This window comes from Canis aureus, chromosome 9, assembly GCF_053574225.1.
Source record: "Canis aureus isolate CA01 chromosome 9, VMU_Caureus_v.1.0, whole genome shotgun sequence".
In the NCBI taxonomy this organism is placed as follows: domain Eukaryota; kingdom Metazoa; phylum Chordata; class Mammalia; order Carnivora; family Canidae; genus Canis; species Canis aureus.
Window position 1 is genome coordinate 16,924,032 of NC_135619.1, and position 26,626 is coordinate 16,950,657.

General features: G+C 35.2%; 1 protein-coding gene across 4 annotated transcripts in view; it reads right to left on the reverse strand.

The window, feature by feature from the left end:
- BAZ1A (bromodomain adjacent to zinc finger domain 1A) overlaps window positions 1-26,626 on the reverse strand; it is an 89,416-nt gene that overhangs the window by 29,004 nt on the left and 33,786 nt on the right. For 3 of the 4 annotated variants that reach the window (XM_077909014.1, XM_077909012.1, XM_077909013.1), the window contains 10 exons: window positions 24,255-24,398; window positions 19,318-19,419; window positions 15,697-15,784; window positions 11,804-11,938; window positions 10,505-10,604; window positions 9,875-10,041; window positions 7,152-7,247; window positions 6,352-6,490; window positions 4,924-5,070; window positions 83-178 (listed from right to left, as the gene is read on the reverse strand). In XM_077909014.1, coding sequence (XP_077765140.1) covers window positions 83-178; window positions 4,924-5,070; window positions 6,352-6,490; window positions 7,152-7,247; window positions 9,875-10,041; window positions 10,505-10,604; window positions 11,804-11,938; window positions 15,697-15,784; window positions 19,318-19,419; window positions 24,255-24,398 — 1,214 coding nt within the window. The remainder of the gene's footprint in view (window positions 1-82; window positions 179-4,923; window positions 5,071-6,351; window positions 6,491-7,151; window positions 7,248-9,874; window positions 10,042-10,504; window positions 10,605-11,803; window positions 11,939-15,696; window positions 15,785-19,317; window positions 19,420-24,254; window positions 24,399-26,626) is intronic. The other variant, XM_077909011.1, reaches the window with a different exon arrangement.

Consider the following 26,626-nt stretch of genomic DNA (forward strand, 5'->3'; position numbering starts at 1 on the left):
GCAATAGATTCTCAGCAGTGTAAAATGTACCTTTATAAAATTAAAAATAAAAAGCCAATAAAAAAAAAAAACCCACACATACCCTGGTGCAACTGCGGCCATGCAGCTGCCAAAGATGCAACTGCAGACAGTGCAGATTTTGTGGGGTCTGCATCTTCATCCAAAGCCTCTGTTAAATCTTTAAGGAAATAAACACTTTATTCTAGTGCAAATCAAAGCTGGAATATTTGGGAATAATGCCTTTTTAAAATGATGAAAGGAACAGCAAACAGCTTAATATTCAGGAGCCTCAAAAGAACCAACACTAGGTACAACAAGCATCATTCACATCCTGCCTAGTGTCCACCTAGAACTGTAAATACTAAGACAAATACTAAGACATGTACTACACTCATATTTTCCTTAGTTAACATAGAAGACAATTCCCAAGTTATCAAGATGCACATATACATTCCAAAAAAATAGTAAAATGCCCTTTAGAATTAAAAACAAATCTCCTCACTCAACATAACTTTAGAAAAGTCTACTTTCAAAACCAGAGTGTATTTGGAGATCTCCAATCTTTTATAAATATTTTAAGATCGAATCATAACAAAGTATGGGTTATAATCAGAAAACCAGCACAAAGAACTAAAACAATGATAGCACTGCTGTCTTCTAACCACTGATTTATCCTCTTCATTTAAAGTTCCTGTTTTTATTTTGAAGACTCTCCAATTCAAGAAACAACAGGAAGATATCCCTGTATTTTCTAAGTAAATTGCTTTAACTCTGAAAATCATGCCTAGCTTACAAACAGAACTACAGAGTAAATCTACTGGCACAAATGTATTTAAAGCATTAGCATATACAATTATTCCTAATTATAATACACAAATGATAAAAAAAAACAACTAAGCCTACAAAACTTTAAGCTTACAAAAAACTCTTGTTATATCATAGTACAGTGGGTGTAACTTCACACTGAGTCAGATAATACATACCCTAGTCTTAGCTCTGCCAGTCCCTTAGTTCTTAGTTGTGTTGTCTTTAGGCAAGTCGACTTAATTGGCTTCATTTTTCTTAAAGGAGTGAGTCTAGATCAGTATTTTAAATTCTTCAAATATTTCTTGGGAGTACAATACAAAAGAGATAAAAGTTCCCTTGTTCAGTGGGATATGGAGATGATAATCCTGCCCAATCATCTTGCCAACTTTCCTGCAAGTGGCACTGAGGAATCCCTGTACAAGTCACAGCATTCCATGGATTAGAGCTGGAAAATCACTGGGCTAAACTGGTTCCATGGTTCCTTAACCTTCCATTATGTTTCCCTTCTGAAAGTTCACAAGCTGACAAAATGAACCTCAGAGAACAGAACTACTGTCCTTTACTAAAAGGAAAAAGGCAGTTCTGGGATCATGTCTGATTACAATCAATGACAATTTCATGGCGGTTAAAGAAAGAACACTACCACAAAGGAGAAGTTATCTGACTAAACACTGCATTATATGCAGAAGTTATCCCTACCAGGCCACGAATCCAGTTTAAATGACAGACATTATGTTTTATGTTCTTCCTTACCAAGGAAATACTAGAACTAAAACTTCCTCGATTTTCATTTTACATGGAAAGCCAAACAAAATTAATAGGCACTCTAAAATTAACAACAGTCTTAGTTACAGAGCTATAAAAGTGGACTGGCACTCTTCACCACGTTTAACCTATGTTATCTGCAGTAAGTTTTAATTTCCTAGGACAAAGTTACAAAGGCCTTAGGAAATGGACAACCAACAATATGAGAGTTTACTTTTAATTGTGTTAAACTAGCATATTGAAATATGTATTCTTTAATTCAATTATCTACAAAAATGGCACTCTCACAAAACTGCATTATTACTCTAGGATTTGCTTAGAGACAGTTACTTCGATACATCATACCAAGAAAATACATTTGACCCTTGAATAACATGTGTTTGAACTCTGTGGGACCACTTATAAGCAGTTTTACGTAGAGTACTGTAAATGTATTTTCTCTATACCATTTTTTCTCTAGCTTCCTTTATTGTAAGAATAAACCATATAATACATATAATATACAGAATGTATGTTAACTGTTTGTATTATCATTAAGGCTGCCAGCAGTTAAGTTTTGGGAGAGTCAAAAGTTATCCGTGGATTTTTGGCTGGGAGTGGGGACGGCTGGCATTCCTAACCCCTGTGTTCTTCAAGGGTCATCTGTACAGCTGAAAGTTTCATTTATCATCATAGTAATCTAGAATCTACAATTCTAACACTAAACAATGAGATTTCAGTATATACACAAAACTATGTTATTTTTTTTTTTTTAATTTTTTTTTCATTTATTTATGATAGTCACACAGAGAGAGAGAGAGAGAGGCAGAGACATAGGCAGAGGGAGAAGCAGGCTCCATGCACCGGGAGCCTGACGTGGGATTCGATCCCGGGTCTCCAGGATCGCGCCCTGGGCCAAAGGCAGGCGCTAAACCGCTGCGCCACCCAGGGATCCCCAAAACTATGTTATTTAAGGAGGATGCTCTTCCTCTTATACTTTGAAGGCTTTTAAGCTCATGATGTAAGATTAATTTCCAAGATTTGATACAAAAAAAGGGAGATCAAAGGCCAAACAATTCAGATCTTCTTGAAGACAGATAATTTTATAGGCAAGGCTAGGGAAACAAATATTAAAATTTTCAACATCTTTGCCATATTATGAGGCAATATAGCATAGCCATTATGAGGCTCTAGAGCAGACTGGCTGAGTCTGTATCCCCCATCACTTTATTAGCCATGTGTCTTTGGGCAAGTTACTTACTCCTTAAGTCAAAGTTTTTTTGTTAAAAGCAGAAAATAATTAATAATAATCTACCAATCTATTATACCTACCTATTTATACAACAAGGATGGTAAATGAAATATTGCATATATAGTGTTTAACACTATAAAACTACATAGTTTAAAATAAATAAATAAATAAAACTATATAGTTTTATATTTAACACTATAAAAACTAATAGTTTTTTATTTATTCATGAGAGAGAGAGAGAGAGAGGCAGAGACACAGGCAGAGGGAGAAGCAGGCTCCATGCAGGGAGCCTGATGTGGGACTTGATCCCAGGACTCTAGGATCATGCCCTGGGCCAAAGGCAGATGCTCAACTGCTGAGCCACCCAGGCGTCCCCATCTGTTGCTTTCAGAAAGGACTGTGGCAAAGCTTTTTTGTTACGGCGATAGGAAAACATGAGGAAAATACTTGGGAGAATAGCCTAGGGTCCCTACTATAACTGAAATAACTGTAAAATGCAGCCAATACAACAGGGAAGTGAAAAAGGGTGGAAAAATTCCAAAACATATTTTTTCCTCTCCCTGACATTTAAATAAATAGCTTTAAAAGGAACACTAAAACCTCTATTTAACGACCAATACTTATTCAGAAGTAGACCTTGTATTAGTATGTATAGATAGTCCTATACAGGATTAGAGCTGTAAAAATTACAGATCGAACAAATCATGAAAGGAACTTACAATGGCAATACAAACGCCAATAGTCACATTATTTTTTCTTTATGCTATCTGATTTTCCAACATAATTTCCTTGTCACCCCACTTTTTGTCATTACAAAACTACAAAATTCGTCTGCCTCAAATTCTGAATTAAATACAAATTTATACCTTATATTATGGTCAGAACTTGGTCCATAACCCTGTGATGTTACTGGTCATTAAAAGAACTTAATGGCTAAAAGAATGAGTATCTGCTACATTTTCTTAGATAATGCATCTTTAGTGCTGGTACTTGTTATCTCAGAAAATCTTTAGACTTTTATCAATGGTTTGCCCTTCTAATTTCCCTTTAGTTCAGTCTCATTTTATGGACTAAGTCATCTGAGATGATAAAAGGGACAACACTATTAAAATGACCTTGATAAGGGACCTATGGTGGTTAGCACTCATGTTAGAGAATATATTTTGTTTGAACTCAGGCTGTAAAATAAAAAGATAATCAACATCAGATGCATAGTTATCATCATCCTGTTGCTTCAGGGACCAGGCATAAAAATACAAGCTCAAGTTATCTAAGGTCAACAATACTATCTGAATGCAACAATGTCCCATCTTTTTGTATAGAGAATGCTAACAAAATGTCTCCCAAAAGTTATTTCTTATTGTGAATTTTTATGCAAATACACTTAAGTACTGTTTAAAAAGGCTTCCGATCCTAAATCTTTTATGTGGCAAAGTTCACAGAGAGTATGATTCAGGAAGCAAATCAATCTCTTAATACAAATGCTTAACAATTCCTCTGGTTAAGGTAAGTTCTAAACAAAATAGTGATCATACTCTGTTTTAAAAATAAGAAAGGGTTTCTCCAAGAATTAGTCCTACATTAATATGTGCCATACACTGACTTTAGATATTTAAGTGCATAGAATTTAAACAGCAAAATTTCTAGTTCAAACTGTTGGTGAAATAAAAAAATTAAATTTTACATGACTCTTATCTACAAACTGTCACATCTCAAATGAAATCAGCAATAGCATTTTCAATTTAAAGTAATGATAACAATAATTAAAGTATTTCCTAGGTGGAGGCAAAAAAAAATCATTGCCATTTAGAAGAATCTCTTGGAATTAGAGATGCTGGTCAATGACATCTGTAATGCTCCTAAATCATAGGGGAAATCTAAAGGAATGAAAAGCAAGATAGATTGTGGGATGGGAGTAGATATTTTAAGGTCATCAGAAACAGGATATATTAGTTTTTATGAAACTGATAATGTATTGTTCATATATGACTCAAGAATTGGGGAACATGAACAGTTGTATTTTGTAACTGTAAAATCAAGGTAAATTTTAAAATAACCTTCAAAAATCAGTTCCAAAGCTACAAAGCTACTATCAATCAGCAATAATAGTGAATTCTGACCTTTGGTGTCAGCATCCGTTATTTGCTCTTTGGCTACTTCCTCTTCTTCTTCAGCTATCGCCTGGAAGATGGCAGTCAGGAAGAAAAAAAGCAATTCACATAGTGGGCCTTCACTGTCATTTCCTACAAGAGCTTCCTCTAACACTTCTGTGAATAAAATGTTTAAAATGAATTTAAAGTTCCGTTCATGTACTGAAAAAAACAACTCCATTGGAATAATAAACATTTTAATCAAACAACAGCCTGTGTAATGATTTTTTTAAGTGTCTATTTATCAAAGTAGAGTATTATCCAAGGCAAAATAAAAAAACAACTTATAATGATTACAATGAAATATAATAAAATCATAAGCCAAAATCACTACATTCAAGAAAAGCAAAATTAGCCTCCTCAGATCAATATTTTCATTTTAAGTTTAAATTTCAGGTGCAAATTAAAGCACATATTAAAAATCATCATTTTATTCTAATTTGAATAACAACTCAAAAAAGATTTGTTATTGTTGTCCCACTGTTCTCAAGAGCTATGTGGGACATTACTGTTTACCAAGTAGTGCAAAGGAGAGGTAATCATTAGTATTAGGTATAATCTTAATATTGTATCCAAGTCATAAATGTTTCTTATCTAATTTATCTTACCTAAACCAGCATTGTTTAGACCTTGGTCTGTAAGGCACAATGATTATGCCTCACTCTGCTCATAAAGAGAAACTGATGGAATGTAAAAGCCCTCCTGAAGAATATACTTTTATTAAATAACAATGGCATTATAATTCTGTCTTTGAGGGCTTTATTTTGATTTTAAGAAAATTATCTAGCTATTTGACAATTAAAAATCCAAAATGAGATTCAAAGCCCTCCTCAATGTAGTTCTTATGATGTTTATAAAAGCAAAAGTACAGAGGCAATACAGAATCACAAATTAAAGGTAGGCAGTAACTTGTCTCTAAATGCAGCTGATGTCAACTCCTTTCTCCCCTCAACTTCCATAAGCCACGACACCTTCGAGAAGAGGAATCTATTCCTTCATTCCTTTAAATCCCAGCAGGCCTGACCAATGGAATATGACAGAAATAAGGTTTGCAGTTCCAAGCCTAGCCTTTAAGAAGACTGGCAGTTTCTGTCCTCTTCTTTTTGGAGCCTTAGATACCACATAAGTAGTATATGCTATCCTGATGGAGTGGGATGCCATATGTAGGAGCACTGAGGCACCAGGCATTTGTATGAGGAAGTTATCTTGAACACCCACCCAGTCAGGTAAGCCTTCAGATAACTCCAGTCCCAGCCACTTTCTGTAACCACATGAGAGACTTCAAGAAAGAGCTGGACGGCTAGTTCCAGTCTCTATCTCTCTAACTTTGAGAGATAATGATTTATTATTTTAAGCTACTAATTTTAGGGTGAACTATAACATAGCAATAGCACTTGCCTAGGGTTACTCCCTCAGGAAACTCATCCTGAAGATCAAAAAGTTCCCCAAAAGCATTAAGAAACTCCAAAACCATCAGAGCATCACCAAAGATTTCAGGAGGTAGTCTAGTCTTCACTGGAGTTGGTTCTGGAAGTTCCTGGAAGATTAAACAATTTATATAACTATTTAAGTCAAGTACAGAAAACTGTAAAAGGTAGATATATACTTTTTACTGAGTAAGATTTATTTCAGGTAGACTAGTGATTCTCAACCCTGGATATTTATCACAATCAACTTTGGAACTTATAAGATTATGGTTGCCTTGGCCTTATGCCAGCTTTACTAAAGCACAGTCACTAGGGACATTTTTCTTTACCAAACTAAGAACAGCTTTGGGCTGATGTGTATTTCTGACAACACTTCTAATTAAGAGGGACTTTTAACCTAGATTCTGAGATCAAGGCATTAGCTGCATCAATATTAACTTTAAAGCAGGATCTCCTTAGGATATGGAATAGAATTAATCTACCATCTACTAAATTTAGAAGAGATTCCTTATGAACTGAGATGAAATGATAATACTGGATTATCGGCGATCATACAAATGACAAATTATATCTGCAGAATGAGAATTATTATCAAAGTTTGTTATAAACTACTAACAGTGTCGCTTCAGAACTCTTAAATACTGCATTTGGTTAATTAGCTATTTCTTCTTAAATATGAAGAAGCCACTATTAAAAAGAAAAAAAATTTCATCAGCAAAGCCACACAGCACATAGAGTATGGGTGTGAAATATCACATAACATGCTTATACCTTAAGATCATCACATTCCATATCTTCTCTAGGTTTACTCCACTGTTTTAAGTATTCCATATATTTTCGCTTTTCTTCACGTAATTTTTCTCTTTCCTAAAACATAAGGTTAATAAAAATTTGTATAAGAATTTTATAAGGCAGCATCAGCATCATCTAGAAACTTGTAAAAATTACAAATATTTGGGCCCTAAACCAGACCTACTCAACAAGGAACTCGGGTTGAGACCCAGCAGTTGATGTTTTAGTAAGTCTTTCTGGTGATTCTGATGCATGGTAAAGTGTTAGAACCACTGATCAAAACAATGCCTGCCTAACACAATTGCTACAAAGATGGAAAATGTCTCACACAGAGTAGCCCCTGGATAAATATTAATTCAATCTGACTGCCTATAGGGGCTCTTCTCCTACTTCAAATCAATTGAATCTTGACAAAGTAAGGTAACAAATTATTAGAGTACCTAAAATAAAACCTCCCCCCATATTTGTAACCTAGTTATTTTCAAGATTCATTTAAACCTAATAGCCTAAGGACAGAGGGACGGGTAAGTAAAAGCAATATCAGAACACAGTTGGTAGATTTTTTTTTTTTTCTTTTAATCCAGGTCATCAGTCTTGCTCATTTGGTCTTTTGACACCCTTACTTTTTGGTTCTGGTATTTTACACTGGAAGATAAATAATGACCCTAAAAAATCTCCAATAAAGCAGAGTGCAAATAAAATATTTTATTTTATATTATATTTTATAATTATTTTCCAACAAATATTTAACATGTTCATATTATTCTCTTCCTTTGAAATTCAGGACCACTGGAGGTAACAGATGTGAACTTATCAAATTTTCAACATATAACGACTAGAGATAGTTACAGAACTTACTAATTGTGCTTTAAGTAGTCTGCTATAGTAAGTCTTCCCCCTACACCCCATAAGATGGGTATTCTCATTCACTATTGCTAAGGGTGTGAAATAAGCATGTTTAGCAAACACATATCTATGTATGTGTATAGAAAAAGTGTTAAGTATCTTTACCCTTTGACTTATTATTCTACTTCTATGAATTTATCCAGGGACATAATCCAAAAACAGTAAAGACTTTTAATTCATAAATTTGAATAGGGTACCATTATTGATGAGCAAAAAATTTTATCTTATTTTATTTTATTATGTTTTTTTATGAGCAAAAAATTTTAAAGCACTTACCTGTACTTATCTGATTAACTATCATGCAGTTACTAAAAATCCCACCTTACTTATTACTTAATACCAGGAAGAAATAGTTCAACATTAAACAAAACAGAAAAATTACAAAATTACAGATGCTGCATCTTTTTTAAGGCCCAGAATAAAGATTAGAAATAAATTCAAGTGTTAAAAAATGCTATCTCTAGGGGCACCTGGGTGGCTCAGCCTGTTAATCATCTGACTGTTGGTTTTTGGCTCAGGTTATGATCTCAGGGTCTTGGGAAAAGAGCCCCATTATCAGGCTCCATGCACAACAGGGAGTCTGCTTGAAATTCTCTCTCCCTCTCCCTCTGCCCATCCCCTCTCTCAAATAAATAAAAAAAAAATTTTAAATGCTATCTCTAAATATAACCACATTTAGATTACAAGTGGTTTTCTTGTCCTCTACATTTTCTTGAGTGTACATATATTATACCTCCACATCCATCCCAATGGCCTATTTGAAATAGTTCAAGGAACTAGAGGCAATTTAAATGCGCACAGGGTGTAATAAGATCAGCTAGGGCTATTTGTGAATATCCTAGAAAATGAATGACACTTACTGACTCAGGAGAAAACCAGCCACAGAATTCTCTAAGGAATATCTTATAAAAATATATAAAAGATATATTTTTTTAATAAAAGATTTATTGAAAAATCTATTTTTACAGATACTTTGTTCTTCAAGGAGAATAACACTAATATTCTTGATATTTGTAGATTCTATTGCATTTTTCTAATTATGTATTTTACTTTTGCAAGTTTTATGGATATCATCTTCCATAAATTTGGAAGTCTAAATAATGAAGAAAATGGACTTTAGAATTGTATTAAGGGGCACCTGGGTGGCTCAGGAGGTTAAGTGGCTGCCTGCAGCTCATGATCCCAGGGTCCTGGGATTGAGCCTTATGTTGGGCTCCCTGCTCAGTGGGGAGTCTGTTTCTCCTTCTCTCTCTGCCCCTCTGCTTGTGCTCTCTTCCTCTTTCTCACTTGTGCTCTCTCTCAAATAAATAAAATCTTTTTAAAAAAAGACTATTTATTTATTCATGAGAGACCGAGAGAGAGAGAGAGAGAGAGAGAGGCAGAGACATAGGCAGAGGGAGAAGCAGGATCCCTGCAGGGAGCCCAATGTGGGACTATCCCCACACTCAGGATCATGCCATGAGCTGAAGGCAGACTCTCAACCACTGAGCCACCCAGGCATCCCAAATAAAATCTTTAAAAAAGAGAAAGAATTGTACTTAAGAGGTTTTGGGTATAAAGGCATGTATATATATACGTTGAACTCTAAATTATTCATTAAATTTTCCAAAGCAAAAGAAAGCTAAACCAGTAACTTTATCAGCACTCTATGTACAACTAGAAATATAAATAAAAGAGGTAAAAGCATTTGAAAATTAACCATGAATTAAAAAAAAAAAGAAAATTAACCATGAATTTAAATATGCAAAACACTATTTATTATATAGAGAGCATAGCTAATATACTTGAATGAATACCTTTTCTCTTTCTATTTTAAGTCTCTCTTTTTCCTCTTTCTTCTTCAGTCTCTCTTCTTCAACAATTTTCTTCAATTCTTCCTTCTTTTTCTCTTTATCTTCTTTTTCTTTTTTCTTTGCTTCTAGGGCATCTGCTTTTTCTCTTTTTAATTTAGCCTTTTCAAAAGCTGTGGAGAAGGTCAAACTTAGAACTATTCACAGACGGAAAATAACATATTTTTTAAGGTAACAAAAGAATCCCTGAAATAATGGTTAAATGTGATCAGTAGAGTCACAGGGGTTGTAAATTGCTGGAGGGAGCCAGCAGGGGATTAAAATGGGAAAGCAGGTTGACTGGGTTTAAGATAAACTACTGCACTGGAACATATACCTGCCTTTCAAAGTCCTGCTACTCTAAGTGTGGCTCTAAGACTAGTAGCAAAGTATCACCTTGTTAGAAATGCAGAATCTCTTAAGAGATGAACGCACATCTCTTTTATCATAAAAGTCTATAGATGCAGGGAGAAAAACTATGCTTAAAAAAAGAACCCCAAATAACAGAAATATGCCATTTCAGAAATACCCTCCACCAAACACAGAAAAATTCTTTTCTCTACCTAAACAGTTCTTGGAGAGAATATTAAAACTTACCCAGTGACTTCATTTCTTCTTGTTTCAAAAGTTTGTCTTTTTCTTTAGTAGCTTTGTTCCTATAACTTGCAATAGTCTGTTTATTAGCAACGCTGTCCTCCTAAAAAAAGGGAGAAACTTTTACAAACTGATGGTCTGCTTGTTCTTAATAAAATTTCTATTTATTAATCTTTATTTCTTTAAAAGATTTTATTTATTCATGAGAGACAGAGAGAGAGAGAGAGAGAGAAAGAGAGGGGCAGAGACACAGGTAGAGGGAGAAGCCGGCTCCATGCAGGGAGCTCGATGTGGGACTTGATCTCGGGTCTCCAGGATCAGGCCCTGGGCTGAAGGCGGTGCTAAACTGCTGAGCCACCCGGGTTTCCCGTAATAAAAGTTTTAAAACTTTCATCAAGTATACTTTCTTTATAGTACAATAAGATTCTATTTCTAAGCATAATTGAACTTTTGATAATCTTAATCATAGCAACATACAGAATATGAGTTAGTTCTATAGCTCTGCAAATTAGCACAGAAAGCTCCCAGGAAACACAACCAGTGATCTACAAGGAGAATCTTAAAAATATGCATTAGGAAAACAAAACAAAACAAAACAAAATTTCCAAGGTACCTTATAAAACTAAATGGTGTAGACATCAACTATAAAAGAGGCTTATGTCAAAAACATTTTTATGGTCAATGTTAAATAATGTCAAAAGATTTTTTTACTGTACTTCTTGTGAGAATAATGGTCTGTAACCTGCTTAGTATAATATTATTACTATCTTTTATCTTTTAAATGCTCTTCATGTTTCAATCCCATAATTTATTCCCTGCGCTTCTTCCTGCTTTATGTTTCAGTAACTGCTTATATGCTTGCTTCCACTTTGGTATAAAATCTCTGTGGCATTAAAGGTATGTCCAATTCACACTTAAAACTTCCACAAGCCTCACTGCTAAGCAGTTATCAACATACATTACACACATTGTACACAAAGAAATGTGTTCCTTCCTAAGGCTATGTGGGTGAGGGGAACCAAACACTGCTTGTGATTTTCAACAGTTTCTTTTTTTTTAAGATTTTATTTATTCATGAAAGACAGAGAGAGAGAGAGAGAGAGAGAGAGAGAGAGAGGCAGAGACATAGGAAGAGGGAGGAGAAGCAGGCTCCATGCAGAAAGCCCAATGCGGGACTCGATCCTGGGACTCTGGGATCACACCCTGAGCCAAAGACAGATGCTCAACCACTGAGCCACCCAGGTATCCCATCAACAGTTTTATTAAGAGCTACAATGCGGCTTTTATCCGTTCTCTACTTACCTGACTAATAGATACTCGTTTGGGAGGTCTCCCTCTTCTTCTATTAGTAGGAGTGAAGATAAATGTGGGTGGATCATCAGGGAAGAAGTAAGAAAAATCTTGTTCTGCTATTTTATATGTTGAAAGAGATGATGCCTTCATAAAAACAAAAAAAGACATAGGGTACAGTAATAACACCATTTGGAAGCCTTATAGAGATGCGCTCTAAAATGTCATATGACTGCTGTTAAACAGTGGAACATTCTAAACATTAGAATCTCATGTGTTAATATACAGTAACACACATCTTTAAATTCTCTCTCCCTATTTCTTTTTTTTTTAAGTTTTAGGGGTAGAATTTACTGATTCATCGGTTGCATGTAACACCCAGTGCTCATTACATCAAGTGCCCTCTGTAATGCCCATCTCTCAACTACTCCATCCCCTCGCCCCCCTCCCCTACAGCAACCCTGTTTGTTTCCAAGAGTTAGAGTCCTTTATGATTTGCCTCCCTCTCTGTTCTCATTTTATTTTTCCTTCCCTTCCCCATGTTCATCTATTTCTTAAATTCCACATGAGTGAAATCATGTATTTGTCTTCCTCTATGCTTAGCATAATAACCTCTAGTTCCCTCTGTGTTGTTTCAAATCGCAAGATTTCATTCTTTCTGATAGCTGAGTAATATTCCATTGTGTGTGTGATACAACACCATCTCTTCTTTATCCAGTGTTATACATTTTAGCTGGTTTACTTGATTTATTATCAGTCAGCTTTACCAGAAAGAAAACCACGATTCAATTCAAAGGATTCCCCCCCCATAAAATATGCAAGAATGGTTCAAGAGTTTCTTAACTATTCAACTGAGTTTCTTAACTGTTCAAGAGTTTCTAAAACTATTTCAAAATTATGTTTATACAGTAATCTTTTTTGGTTTGCATTGCTTTTGACTAATTTTGTACAGAATTTTCTATGTAAATAAGTAATCCACATATTTAATGTTACAAATCTACTGTATTAACCCAATAAATTTTTCTTAATCATTTCCTAATTGCGGAACATTTAGATTTTCCCCCTAATTGGGGGTAATAAAACTTATTTTTTCAAAAAAGGCTTTATGTATCAAATTTTAAAGTTGATCTGGCAAAGGAGAAATGCTGATAAATTCTTATCAAGTTTCAATTTAGAATTTTAAGTTCAGAGAAGTCAATCTCATTTTTACCAGAAGTTGTGTGATGTTAGGAAAATTGCTAGAGCTAAAAGTTTCAGAACTTATTCACCTTGCATCCATGTCCAACTCAAAACTTTTTATTTTTGGCTAGCAATTCTGAAGATTATTTTTGGTCTAATAGCCAAGATCACTATTATTTCTCTTGAAGAAAACATGCCTCTTACAGAAATATTTTTCAGAAAATGTTTAATAGTGATACAAAAATTTATTTATTTTAAAGATTTTATCTATTTATTCATGGGAGACAGAGAGAGAGAGAGAGAGAGAGAGAGAGAGAGAGAGAGGCAGAGACACAGGCAGAGGGAGAAGCAGGCTCCACACAGGGAGCCCGACGCGGGACTTGATCCCAGGTCTCCAGGATCATGTCCTGGGCCAAAGGCAGGAGCTAAACTGCTGAGCCATCGGGCTGCCCATGATACAAAAATTTAAATTGTTAAAACAGAAATATTTCAACTGGGAATTAAATTTTGTGTAATAATCGTAATCTTGGTAGAATACAGCTTTGAACATTTAAAATTCAATCAGTTCTGGCTATCATAATAAATCAAGAATCTATTAAGATTTTACATTAAAGTCTATTAAGATGGTAGTTGACTATCCCATGTAAATCACACCTGAATATACAAATTGCCCTTTAAATATGAATATTAGCATATTAGCATATGAATAAAGCATATGAGTGGTTTCTTCTCAAATATACATGCTCACAAAAGGTCAAAATAGGCTTTAATACATTAATTGCCAATGTTCCTCATTCATACATCCATAATACACAATAAACAAATACATCTTTGTGTTCTTGCAGTATTTTTTTTTTTAAGATTTTATTTATTTATTCATAGAGACACAGAGAGAGAATGAGAAGCAGAGACACAGGCAGAGGGAGAAGCAGGCTCCATGCAGGCTCCATGCAGAGAGCCGGACGTGGGACTCGATCCAGGGTCTCCAGGATCACACCCTAGGCTGCAGGCGGCGCTAAACCGCTGTGCCACCGGGGATGCCCTCTTGCAGTACTCTTAATAGCAGACTACACTTACCACATCAGGTATTTTTTTTTTTTTTTAAGATTTTATTTATTTATTCATGAGAGACACAGGCAGAGGGAGCAGCAGGCTCCATGCAGGAAGCCCGACATGGGACTCGATCCTGGGACTCCAGGATCATGCCCTGGGCCAAAGGCGGTGCTAAACTGCTGAGTCACCAGGTTGCCCCACATCAGGTATTAAAACTTTGTTATTTCTGTGTGTGCAAGTACACTAGATATCTGCTAATAATCTGTTGTTATACTCTAAGAGAAGAATGTTTACTGTCACTTTAATTGTCATTTCTTTATTAAATAAAGGTGAACTTCTGTTCATGTTTACTGACTATTTTCCTTGGTGTAAAACTCCTGAGGCTTTCTACCATTTTTTCCCCAATTAGGTTGTTTTTGTTCATTGATACATAAGATTTTTATAAATTAGGGAAATTAGCCAACTTGCTATTTATGATACACATACTACAACTCATTTCATATTGACTGACTGCCTACCAATGCCAGCACAGTTCTAGCCACTTCTCAAGTATTTGAATCATTAACTTTTTGTAAGCATCTTTTTTACATGGCTATCCGTGATTTTCAAAGCTACAGAGTGAGCACAATTTAAGCTTTTTTCTCTTATCAAGACAAAAACATAAATATGCTTACATTAACAAAATTATTTCAGATGATTCTATGTTTTCAAGTTTTTATATATCATCCACTATGAATTTTGATCATGCCTATTTGTTTATTCTTCTACTGGGATATTTGTGTTTTTCTAATTGATTTGAGCTCCTCACTGTATTTACTGGAAGTATTTTTCTTCTAGCACTTGCCCTTGAAATCTATTCATTATGTTTTCATTTTTATTTAAAGATTTATTTATCAGAGAGAGGGAGAGGGAGAGAGGAAGAGAGGGAGGGAGAGAGCGCACATGTAGGGAGAGGGCAGCAGAGGGAGATAATCTTCCAGCTGACTCACAACTCTGAGATCATGACCCCAGCTGAAATCAAGAATCAGATGCTTATTAACCAACTGAGCCACCCAGGCACCCCTGTGATGTTTATAAACCTACATTAAACTTATATCGTCAAATCAGTCTTATCCTTGGAATTTCTTTTCTTTTGCTCTTCCTAAGTACTTCAACATGCAGAACATTAATAATTGCTTTATTTCCTTCCCTGCCCCATTTGAGTAGTTCTAACTTCGTTCTTCCCAAGTTAACCAGGTGTCCCAGTTTTATTTGTTAAATAATCTATCTTGGTCTGTAGAGACTTGAAATGGTAATTTTCACATAAAACTCATATATTCCTTTTTTTTTTCATTTCTTTTCTTTTGATGTAACATCTATTAACTATGAAATACACAAATCTTAAGCATTTAGTAGCTGACTTTTGACACATGCATACATCTCACTACCCATTTTACTGATGTTTTACTTAGTATTTCTCCAAAAGGAGTTAAATATTTCTCAGTCAAAAAAAAATAGTCTTAGCTTTACCACTTATTTATTTCACAATGTGAGATTTCTAAACTTGATTTTTTCTCCTTAATGATAATGAATAAAATACAATCCATCTGCTTAGTATTGGTTTCTGATGTTCTTTTTAACCTGTTCCTCCTTTTTTTCTCCTCCTTCCAATAAATAATTTCACTTCTCATTACCTTAATTTTAATGACCCCATCTTGTGGTTCACAGTGTTGCTTCAGAAAAAGCTTTAATTTATCACGAGAAAATAAGTGTTTTCTCCGGCTACCAGGGAAAAAGGAGGAAAAAGAGTGAAGTGTTAGTATCAAAGAATTCATTTCAAACTCCATAATCTCTATAAATCCACAATCTCAAATTCAAGTTTAGGAAAAGAAGGATATTTCATTTTCCAATAGTATTTATATAGAAGTTATGAGAAACTTTATACAGAAGTATTTATGTTGAATGTTATAAGATCAACTTGAGTGGATCTATTATTATAAATGTGCTTTACAAACATAATATACACATTTGCTGCATAAGAATCACTTAGAAGGGATCCCTGGGTGGCGCAGCGGTTTGGCGCCTGCCTTTGGCCCAGGGCGCGATCCCGGAGACCAGGGACCGAATCCCACGTCGGGCTCCCGGTGCATGGAGCCTGCTTCTCCCTCTGCCTGTGTCTCTGCCTCTCTCTCTCTCTCTCTCTCTCTCTGTGTGTGACTATCATAAATAATTAAAGAAAAAAAAATTTAAAAAACTTAGAAATCAAATAAACCTCAAGGAATACACTAAATACACTATTAGTGTATTTGTTGCTATTACTAAATACACTATTTAGTAAAACCAAATTTTAGAAAATGAGATGATCCTTTCTAAAAATATAACCATTGAAAAAAAATTTTTTTTAAGATTTTATTTATTTGAGAGAGAGACACCACGAGCAGGGAACAAAAGAAGAGAAGTAGACTCCCCACTGAGCAGGGAGTCTGACATGGGTCTTGAACCCAGGACCCTAGGATCACAACCCAAGCTGAAGGCAGATGCTTAATCCACTGAGCCACCCAGATGCCCCTGAAATTCTTTAAAAAACTAAAATCAGTAAACTACCAGATATCACATAACACTAAATCAGTCAACATTCAAATGGATATTGCGATCGTTCTTGAACATGTTTCAAAATATTTTGTATTTAACTTTCATATGGCAGCCAATAAGTTCATGGAATTAAAATGAAAGAGAGTTAGAATTAAGATTATAAAAATATGCTATTTTTGATTCTTCCTTGCCCCCAAATTCAAAAACAGCAACCACAATGGTAACAAACACCATCAAAATCAAATCAAAAACAAACACCCCCCCCCCACCGCCAACACCCAAACATTTCTGGAAAAGTTCTGTAAACAAACTAAATGTTTTAATTGAATTCAATGTATTCCTTTCAAGAGAAAGCCAAGTCAAAAGCTTCTAAGAGTGAATAAACAATATAGTCTTAAAGTAGTAGCCTCCTCAAAAATGTATATTCTTTTCTTATAGAAAGGACTATATGAAAGAAAGGATTGGTTTACTGTGATATCCCAGTACTATATATATAGTAGATGGCAATAAGAAGGTAATTAACTATGGACTAGTGAATAAATATACTAGTCCTCAAGAATTGTATTGTCCTACATGGTGTCTTCTAGCCACATGTGGTTTTTTAATAAAATTAAATGTTAAGTTCCTCACCATTACTAGCCACATTTCAAGTGATCAATAGCTACATGGGGCTACTGGCTACTATAATGGACAGCACACATATAACTTTCCATTTTTTGCAGAAAGTTCTACTTGTCAGTGCTACTGTTATATCAAGTCTTCCTACAGAAATAGTACCATCTCTTCATTATACAACAGCACTATCTGTTGATGCTAACAAAGAGCTGCAAGTCATTTAAGTTTTCTATTATCAAGTATAACATTCTTACCTTATCATTCTTTGGCTCTCCCATTAAGAAAGAAATTACTTACTAAAACTGTAACCAAGATCCAGGAGAACTACATTTAAAGTATAAATCAAGGGGTACCTAGGTGGCTCAGTCAGTTAAGCATATGACTCCTGATTGGGCTGGGATAGTGATCTTGGGGTTGTGAGATGGGAGTCTTGTGCTGGACTCTGCGCTCAGCATGGAGTCTGCTTGTCCCTCTGTCTCTGCTCCCCTCAATCCCCACTCACTCTCTCACTCAAATTAATAAATAAATAAAATCTTTTAAAAAAGTGTAAATAAAAAAGTAAATAGAAAAATGAGTTAAAGGAAATTATATAAAGAACGTGTCTTGAATAACTAAAGGCCAAAAAAAGATAAAACTATGAATAAGGAAAAAATTGGTGGTCTCTACTATTCATTTGCCCATAAATTAAACAAATTCAAAAATCTGAATAATCTAGGGGCACCTACGTGGCTTAGTTGGTTAAGTGTCTGCCTCCTGATTTCAGCTCAGGTCTTGATCTCACAGTTATGAGTTCAAGCCCCACTCGGTATGGTGCCTACTTAAAAAAAAGTTCAAAAAAAGTGTGAATAATCTATGAGCATTATTTTGGGAATGCTGTTTTTCAACATAAAATAAGATGCAGAATGCTCCAAAGATCTTAAATTAATGATGGGTCCCCAAAACCCAACCAAACACAAAACTACACACATCTCCTTAGAGTATCTCAGGATTCACTCAGCATTTATTATCACTTTTCTTTTGGACTCATGAGTATATACATATGGGGGGATAAGAGGTATATGAGAATAAGTAAAATCATTTTATTTTTAAGATTTTATTTATTTGAGAGAGAGAGAGAGAAAGAGCGAGCACAAATAGTTGTGGTAAGGAGGCGAGAGAGGGGAAAAAGCAGGCTCTCTGCTGAGAAAGAAGCCCAGTGTGGGGCTCAATTCCAGGACCTTGGGGATCATGACCTGAGCCGAATGCAGACAGTTAACCAAGTGAGCCACCCAGGTGCCCCAAGTAAAATCATTTTATATCAAATGAAACACAAGATTGACTACTAGGTGGAAAGTTGATAGTTGGCTGATAATGTCAACTTACTTTCAGATGACTAAGGGCCTAACCCCAGCAGGCAACAAAGGGGACTGTCCTAAAATAGATCTGTGTAACCTAAAGCGAATACTTTTAAATATTAACCACTCATTACCCCTCTCTTTTGATTAGGACTCAAATAGGAATTTATTTATTTATTAAAAAAAAAAAAGATTTATTTACTTAATGAAAGTGTGTGAGCAGGGGGAGGGGCATAGGGAGAGGGAGAGAAAGACTCTCAAGCACGACTCTACACTGAGCATGGATGGAGCCTGACACAAGGCTCAATCTCTTGACCCCAAGATCATGACCTGAGTTGAAATCAAGGGTCAGATGCTTAACTGACTGAGCCACTCAGGCACCCCTCAAACAGGAATTTTTGAAGATACTAATTTGTTACTACTTAACTTTCTTAGGGAATGGGAAGAGACCGATCAGATGTTTGTGTCTAATGAATAAAATATTACAAATTACGTATTTCTAAGTACCATCAGACTTCTCAGCATTGAAAATTGAATTCTCTCATGAGAAGTACCTCATAAATAGGATCCTTCTTAATTTTTTAGAGTGAAGACACTTTGGGGTTAGTTACAAAGGGCTCATGGAGTCCATTAGGATTCATTTTATCAGTCTGTAAGTGTACATTTATTTTAAAAAGGGAACAATCACATGCAACACGGTTTGTTCTATAGCAAATCTTAATTGAACATAATCATTCTCTTTTAAACCAGCATAGATAAGATACTGAGTTTTACCTGATTTGTGTTGCTTTAACAACAGCACACTCATACAATTCTTTTTTAGTGGGTTGCACCTTGTACTTGAATAATAAGGGATCAACTGCATCTTTTTTCTTCCTAAAAAGAGCAAAGATACAAATCAGTTAATAATTTGTTTAAAAATGTGAGATTTTAAGTGGAAATCTAGTTTCTAAGAACACACTATAACAGAATCCAATGTATTTTTAGTTTAACTAGGATTTTATATAAGTTACTGAATCCCTCACCATTCTATTAGCCAAAATAGCACAAAGCACTATTTTATGTTAGGTAGGTATTTTATTCATTTAATAAATTTTCCTGTGTGAGGAAATTAACTAGAGATAAATAAGCACAGAGTACCCAGTTTAGGTAGGATAAATTTGTAAACAAATAGCCCTTGGATTTTCTTCTAAGTTTTCTTCTTAATAACTATGTAATCCAAGAGCAAAAGTGGAGATAATGTAGTTTACTCTGTTTTAAGAACTGGCAGAAGCTATGCATTTAATCCTTGCCTCCACCAACTTCTCATCTTACCTCTCCTTTGAGAATGTATTCATCTATCTGTCCAATAAATAGTTAAGAGCCTACAACATGCCAAAAACTAAATAATAAGAATTAAGTAGTGAACATAATAGAAATATAGTGGGGAGACAGATGTAAGCAAACAAAAATATACAACAGGGTAGGTGCTAAGTGCTATTAAAAGAATACACTGCAGGGTGGAGGTACTCTGTTTTGTATAGTGACAGTCCTGATACACTGACCAGATAGGGCTGATAAGAGGTTAACAATTGTGGTGCCTAAGGTGGCTTAGATGGCTAAGCATCTGCCTTCAACTCTGGTCATGATCTCCAGGTCCCCAGCTCGGTGGGGAGTCTGTGTCTCTGTTTCCCTCTCTGTCTGCCTCTGCCCCTGCTTGTGCTCCCTCTGTCTCTCTCTCTCTCAAATCAATAAATTAAAAAATCTTAAAAAAAAGTTAACATTTAAGCAGAGATCTAAAAGAAAAGAAGGAGCAATTCATGAGAAAAATCTTAGGGAAAGGAGTTTAAAGGAAGAGAGAAAAGATGTGTAAAGGCCCTGAGGTGGAAGTAAGGCATGGTTTGCACAAGAAGCAAAAGAAATAAGAATAAAAGATCCAGTCAAGAGAGGAAACAGAAGGGCCAGATTATAGGCCATCAGTAAGGGTTTGGATTTTACTCTGAAAAGACACCAGAGGATACTGAATAATGTGGAGATAATGATTTAATTTACACTTCAGAAAGAAGTTACTCTGGCTGCCAGAATGTGGGGCAAGAGTGCAAACATGCAATGAACCAAGTGAGAAGTGATGGCAGTATAGACTAGGGTGCTAGTGGTGGCAGTGGAGAGACAAGTGATTAGATTCTTGAAAAGCTGCCTCTGTGAAAGCAAATGCGTATGTACGGGGATTAAATAATGATTATTGAGAAGAAAATGATATGAAAGGATGATAAAGGGAGCATTCAGCAATGAGGGTCAGATATAGTCAAAGTGATTTAGATACAGCACATACGAGGTAGTGCGTGGGGGGAGATACTCAGCACAAAAAGGAAGTATGAGATAATCACACAAATAAAACTGAAGTATTTACCTTTAACAGCAATAGGTTCCTAGTTGTCAGACCAAGGATCTTTACATTGAGACCCAGTATACACAGAAACCAGGAAATATACTCAATCATTCACTCTGACTATATGGAGTGCAGTCTAATATTTTCTATTCCATTAAAGTTCATCATTAATTTCACAACCTACATGAGGCTATAACCTGTGGTTTGAAAAGCACTGTCCCAAGAGAACGTATCAAAGAGAGAATTCCAAGTGTTCAGAAAGCAATATGATAGGAGTTCCCAATACTGATATGAATTTCTTGAAATTTTGAAAAGAGGGAAAAAGAAAAGCAGGTTTTAATGAATCAGTAGCAGTTGTTTAAGAACAAGAGATCTGATTTTTTATCTTTAAATCATTTTTTGAATTGGTGCTAACTTAGCAATTAACCACTACCATTTTATACACTTAAAGGGTTGGTGAAGTATAATATAGACTGCACTTAAAAAGATTACTACCAGTTAGAGTATATAATTATATATGCATAAATATATTTATTTTACTTATATATTATTTGTTCATAGAAACTCATTTATGGACTTTATCTTAATGGAATTAAGGCTATAAAAATGTTATTTTTTGTGTACAAAAATTATTTTTTGTTTTTTCTTGCTATGTCATGAAATTTATGTCTGAAGATAAAGCATGATATAATCAAAACCATTTTTTCCAATCAGTGAAGATATTCTTATGGCATTTTTGCTATAACGCTTACACAAAACTCTATATAGAATAAAATCATAACTGGATTCTTTCCAAGGAAGTAGTTATTAGAGACCAACAGAAACAGCTTCTTATATGGATTCACCTATAAAAAAGGAATTAAAATATAATATTAAAAAGAAACCTCATTTTAATAATTTTTCTCCCTTGCTTCCTAAAGCCTAGGCCTAAATAGCTAGAATATTAAATTGAAGTTAGTGATCTTAACCATGACTGTGACTAATAGATGGCAAACAGACACATTAAAAAATGCTCAAGGGGTGCCTGGATGTCCAACTCTTGATCTTGGCTCAGGTTATGATCTTATGGGTGGTGGGATCAAGCCCCGTGTCAGGCTCCCTGCTTGGCAGGGAAATCTGCTTGATATTCTCTCTGTCCTCTTCCTTTGTCCCTCTCCCCACTCATGCACACATGGTTGGTCTCTCTCTCTCTCTCTCAAAATAAATAAATAAATCTTAAAAAAAATACTCAACATCTGGGGCTTTTAGGTGGCTCAGTTGGTTAAGCATCTGACTATCTTAGCTCAGGTCTTAATCTCAGGGTCATGAGTTTAAGCCCCACACTGAGTTCCACAATGGAAGTGCAGCCTCCTTAAAAACAAATGCTCAGGGCAGCCTGAGTGGCTCAGTGGTTTAGTGAAGCCTTCAGCCCAGGGCCTGATCCTGGGGTCCCAGGATTGAGTCCCATGTCAGGCTCCCTGAGTGGGGCCTGCTTCTCCCTCTGCCTGTGTCTCTGCCTCTTTCTCTCTCTCTGTGTCTCTCATGAATAAATAAATAAAATCTTTAAAACAACAACAACAAAAATGCTCAACATCACTAATAATCAGGGAAATGCAAATCAAAACCTTACACCTATCAGGATGGCAAAAATCAAAGAGGCAAGAAATAAGTGTTGGTGAGGATGTAGAGAAAAAAGGAGAAAAAAGGACTCTGATACACTGTTGATAGGAATGTTAATTGGTACAGCCACTATGAAAAACAGTCTGGAGGTTCCTCAAGAAATTAAAAATATAAGTAAATAAATACACACACACACACACACACACACACACACACACACGGTGGAATATTAGGCAGCCATAAAAAAAGATGGGATCTTGTTTTGTAACAACATGGGTAGACCTAGGGGGAATTATGCTAAGTGGAGTAAGTCAGAGATAGGCAAATATCATATGATTTCACTTATATGTGGAATCTACAAACCAAATGAATAAATAAACAAAAAGCAGAATCAGAACTAAGATAAGAAAACAAACTGATGGTCAGTGGAGGGGAGAGGGGTGAGGAATGGGCAAAATGGGTGAAGGTGAGTGAAAGATACAGCCTTCTGGTTATAGAATGAGTAAGTAACAGGAATACAAAGGTACAGCATAGGGAATAGAGTCAATGATATTGTAACAGATGGTAGCTATACTTGTAGGGAGCATAAGTATAAAGAACTGAATCACTATGTTGTACAGTGTTAGGTATAAAGAGATGCTGAATCACTGTTTTTTTTTTTGTTTGTTTGTTTTAAGTAAGCTTTATGTCCAATGTGGGCTTGAACTCACAACCCTGAGATAAAGAGTCATATGCTCTATAGAATGAGCCAGCCAGGAAGCCTGAATCACTGTTTTTTCATTTTTATTTATTTTTTAAAAGATTTTTATTCATTTATTCACGAGAGACACAGAGAGAGAGAGAGAGGCAGAGACACAGGCAGAGGGAGAAGCAGGCTCCATGCAGGGAGCCTGATGTGGGACTCGATCCTGGGACTCCAGGATCAAGCCCTGAGCTGAAGGAAGGCACTAAATCACTGAGCCACCCATGGATCCCCTGAATCACTGTTTTAAACCTGAAACTAATATAACATTTTGTGCCAACTATGCTATAAATAAGTAAATAAATAAATAAATAAATAAATAAATAAAAATTTAAAAAATAAAATTAAAGTGGCCTCAGGTGTCTTATTAGAATATTATAGTACTGTTCACTGACAATAGGGAAGAAAAAGACACAAGACATACCGGAAAAAACATTTTTAATTTTGAGATGCCTAAAAGGCAGAGAGGGAACAGAACAGAGCAATAAAGATTTAAATAGCAGTTGTGGAGAACAGAGGAGGGAGTGGAGCTAAAACATGGAAACTTTTAACCAGTTGAAGACTTAGCTGAGATTTTAAATTTACCTGTAGACAATGCCAATCTACATGTGCTTGTGTGATTTTTCTCCAGGAGTACTCAGCTGACCCAGGCTGTCAACTGACTGAACTTCAGAAGGTTAGTTTCTTTATCATATGCACCATAAAGTGATTAAGTATAATAATCAGAGTACAGAATGAATTTTCTCAAAGTAAACTAAATTGGAATGTATAGGTGTAACTGAATGAGGTGAACTTCAATTGCTCCTAAGCAGCTGACTAGAGTTAACTAGATACTTTAAATTTTGTAAATTCTAACACGTACTGTTGAACCATATCACTTGGATGGATTTTACACTGTATTATTACAAATGGAAAAAGAGAAGGGTTAAACAGAAAATTATTTCAATGGGGTATCATTAGTTAATCTGATACACATTTTAAAAATTAATAAAAACCACTTACCCATTTTGAAAAGAACTGTTTTGTGTTTCTGAATCATCACTATCACTGATGATGATAGTTTCTCCATCGACACTACCGACATGTCCATTAGCAAAGCCATTTTGATGTGATGGAGGGAGGACTTCCAAAATCCTACATTGTAACCTGAAAGAAAATGATACATTAAAAATGTAAATTATTTGATATTTTATAATCAAACATTACAGGACAACCTAATTATTCTGAACTGAAAAGTTATTTTGTTTTATAGAAACTATGACTCTGATGTAACCAAATTAACAGAAAATCTGTGACATCCAATTTAAGCAAAGGTTAGATACAATTTAAAATAATAGAAGGTCAACTTATCAAGATTCTTAGCAATTACATTCTTAATTAAAGTTACTGCTTAGAAAATCAAATACTGGCATAACGTCATTATATAGACTGAGTCTCACAGTTTTTCATAGAATCCAGCATTTTAAATTCTGAAGTTCTCCTGATCATAATAACCTTTTTTATTATCACTGTACTTTTGTTGGCATTTCTGATGTCACAAAACTTCCTATTCACTAGTTCTATTACCTCTATTTTGAGTTCCTTTACCTCTGCCCACTCTATGTGGATTTTATGGGCTGCAATTTCAGACATATTTACCACAACTGAAATATTTTTGGGTCTCATTTTTATTCTGCCAATTTGTGACTAATTAAAATGTAGTATACCCATACAACGGAATATTATTCACCACAAAAATTAAAATGAAGCACAGATGAACCTTGAACACATTATGCTAAATGAAAGAAATCAGACATAAAAGGCCACATAGGATATGATTCCATTTATAGGAAATATTTAGAATAGGCAAATCCATAGACAGAAAGTAGACGGGAAAGGGAAGAGGGCGAGAATAGACAGCAATGGGTTGTGGCTGCTAATAGGCATGGACTTTCTCTTTGGTGTATTGAAAATGTTCTAAAATTAGTTATAGTAATGGTTGTACAACTATGAAAACCACTGAGCTGTACATTTCAAATGTGTGAATTTTGTGCTATGTGAAATGTATCTCAAGTTGTTAAAAAGAGGACCGAATAACAAACAAAAGCAGAGTACAGTAGGGAGTGAGAGAGAGCGTATATTGCTGGAATTCTAAGTATAGCATCTCTACAACTCTTAGGCAATCCAGGGGGAGGTTTTATCAACTAAGAATATCTCAAGTACATACAGCTACATTTATCAATAGGGTAAATCCCTTTTATCTGAGAAAAAGTGGTATCATTCATTTGGTCATCTTATGTACCATAATCAAGTTTTGATATATTATGGGCATTCATTTAACTGTCTATTCACCATCCCCATTCTTCTAGGAACTTCATTCTTCCTATACCCTACCTCTTTCTACATGGCTATTAGTAGGGCTGTCATGTTCCCACAAGGTCCTGGCCAGAGTTGATACTGGGTGGGCACCTTTTTGCTGAGCCAATACATTTTTTCTAAGATTATATTTTTTAAAAGATTTATTTATTTTTAGAGAGAGAGAGAATGGGAGAGAGAAAATGTATGCGAGTTGTGGGGGAAGGGGTGGGAGAGAATCTCAAGCAGACTTCCCCTGAGCTGCAGTCCAATCTAACAACCCATGAGATCATGACCCAAGCCAATATCAAGAGTCAAACACTTAATCACCTAAGCCACCCAGGTGCTCCAATCTTTTCCAAGATTTTACAATTTGGAATCTATAGAGTAAAAAATCAGTCCCTCTCCCATCATAGAATTTGTAAGATATAAAATTCTGGTGCGGTTGGCAACCACATTTCCTGCCACGAGAAGCAGGTAATTTGTTCAGTGAGAAGATAAAGCCAACAAGAGAGAAGAGAGGAGAGATGGCAAAGGTACTAGAGACAATCAATTTTCTTATTCCTGTTCTTCCTTAGACTTAGCTGTGCTTTTCTCATCTCAGGTTTAGCTGTTTAATCTTTCCTTTGATTCAATAAACTGGTAATTGACATTTTGCCTATATTTTTCCAAAATTAATTTTTGTCACTTACAGCCACAATAAAGAGAATCATACAATTATATGCAGACTGGATTCATTTTGGGAAACTGGTGAGTTTTTATGAAATAATAGCACGTATTTTCATTAGTGTACATTGTATCATGTGCTTATTAACTCTCCTTTAGAATACCTTTAGTATGCCCTAAAATATCTAATAGTGCTGTTAGGCACAGAAAAAACCAGGACCATGAATTTCCTGCCAGGAAATTTCTGCACTATTCCCAAGTTGAAGAAAGCAACTGGTCTTACAGCACCCCAAGGTTTAATAATCAACAAAATGTAGACTACATAGATGAATCCAACCCTCAAATCATATCTTCTTTGTTTGTTCATTTTCCCT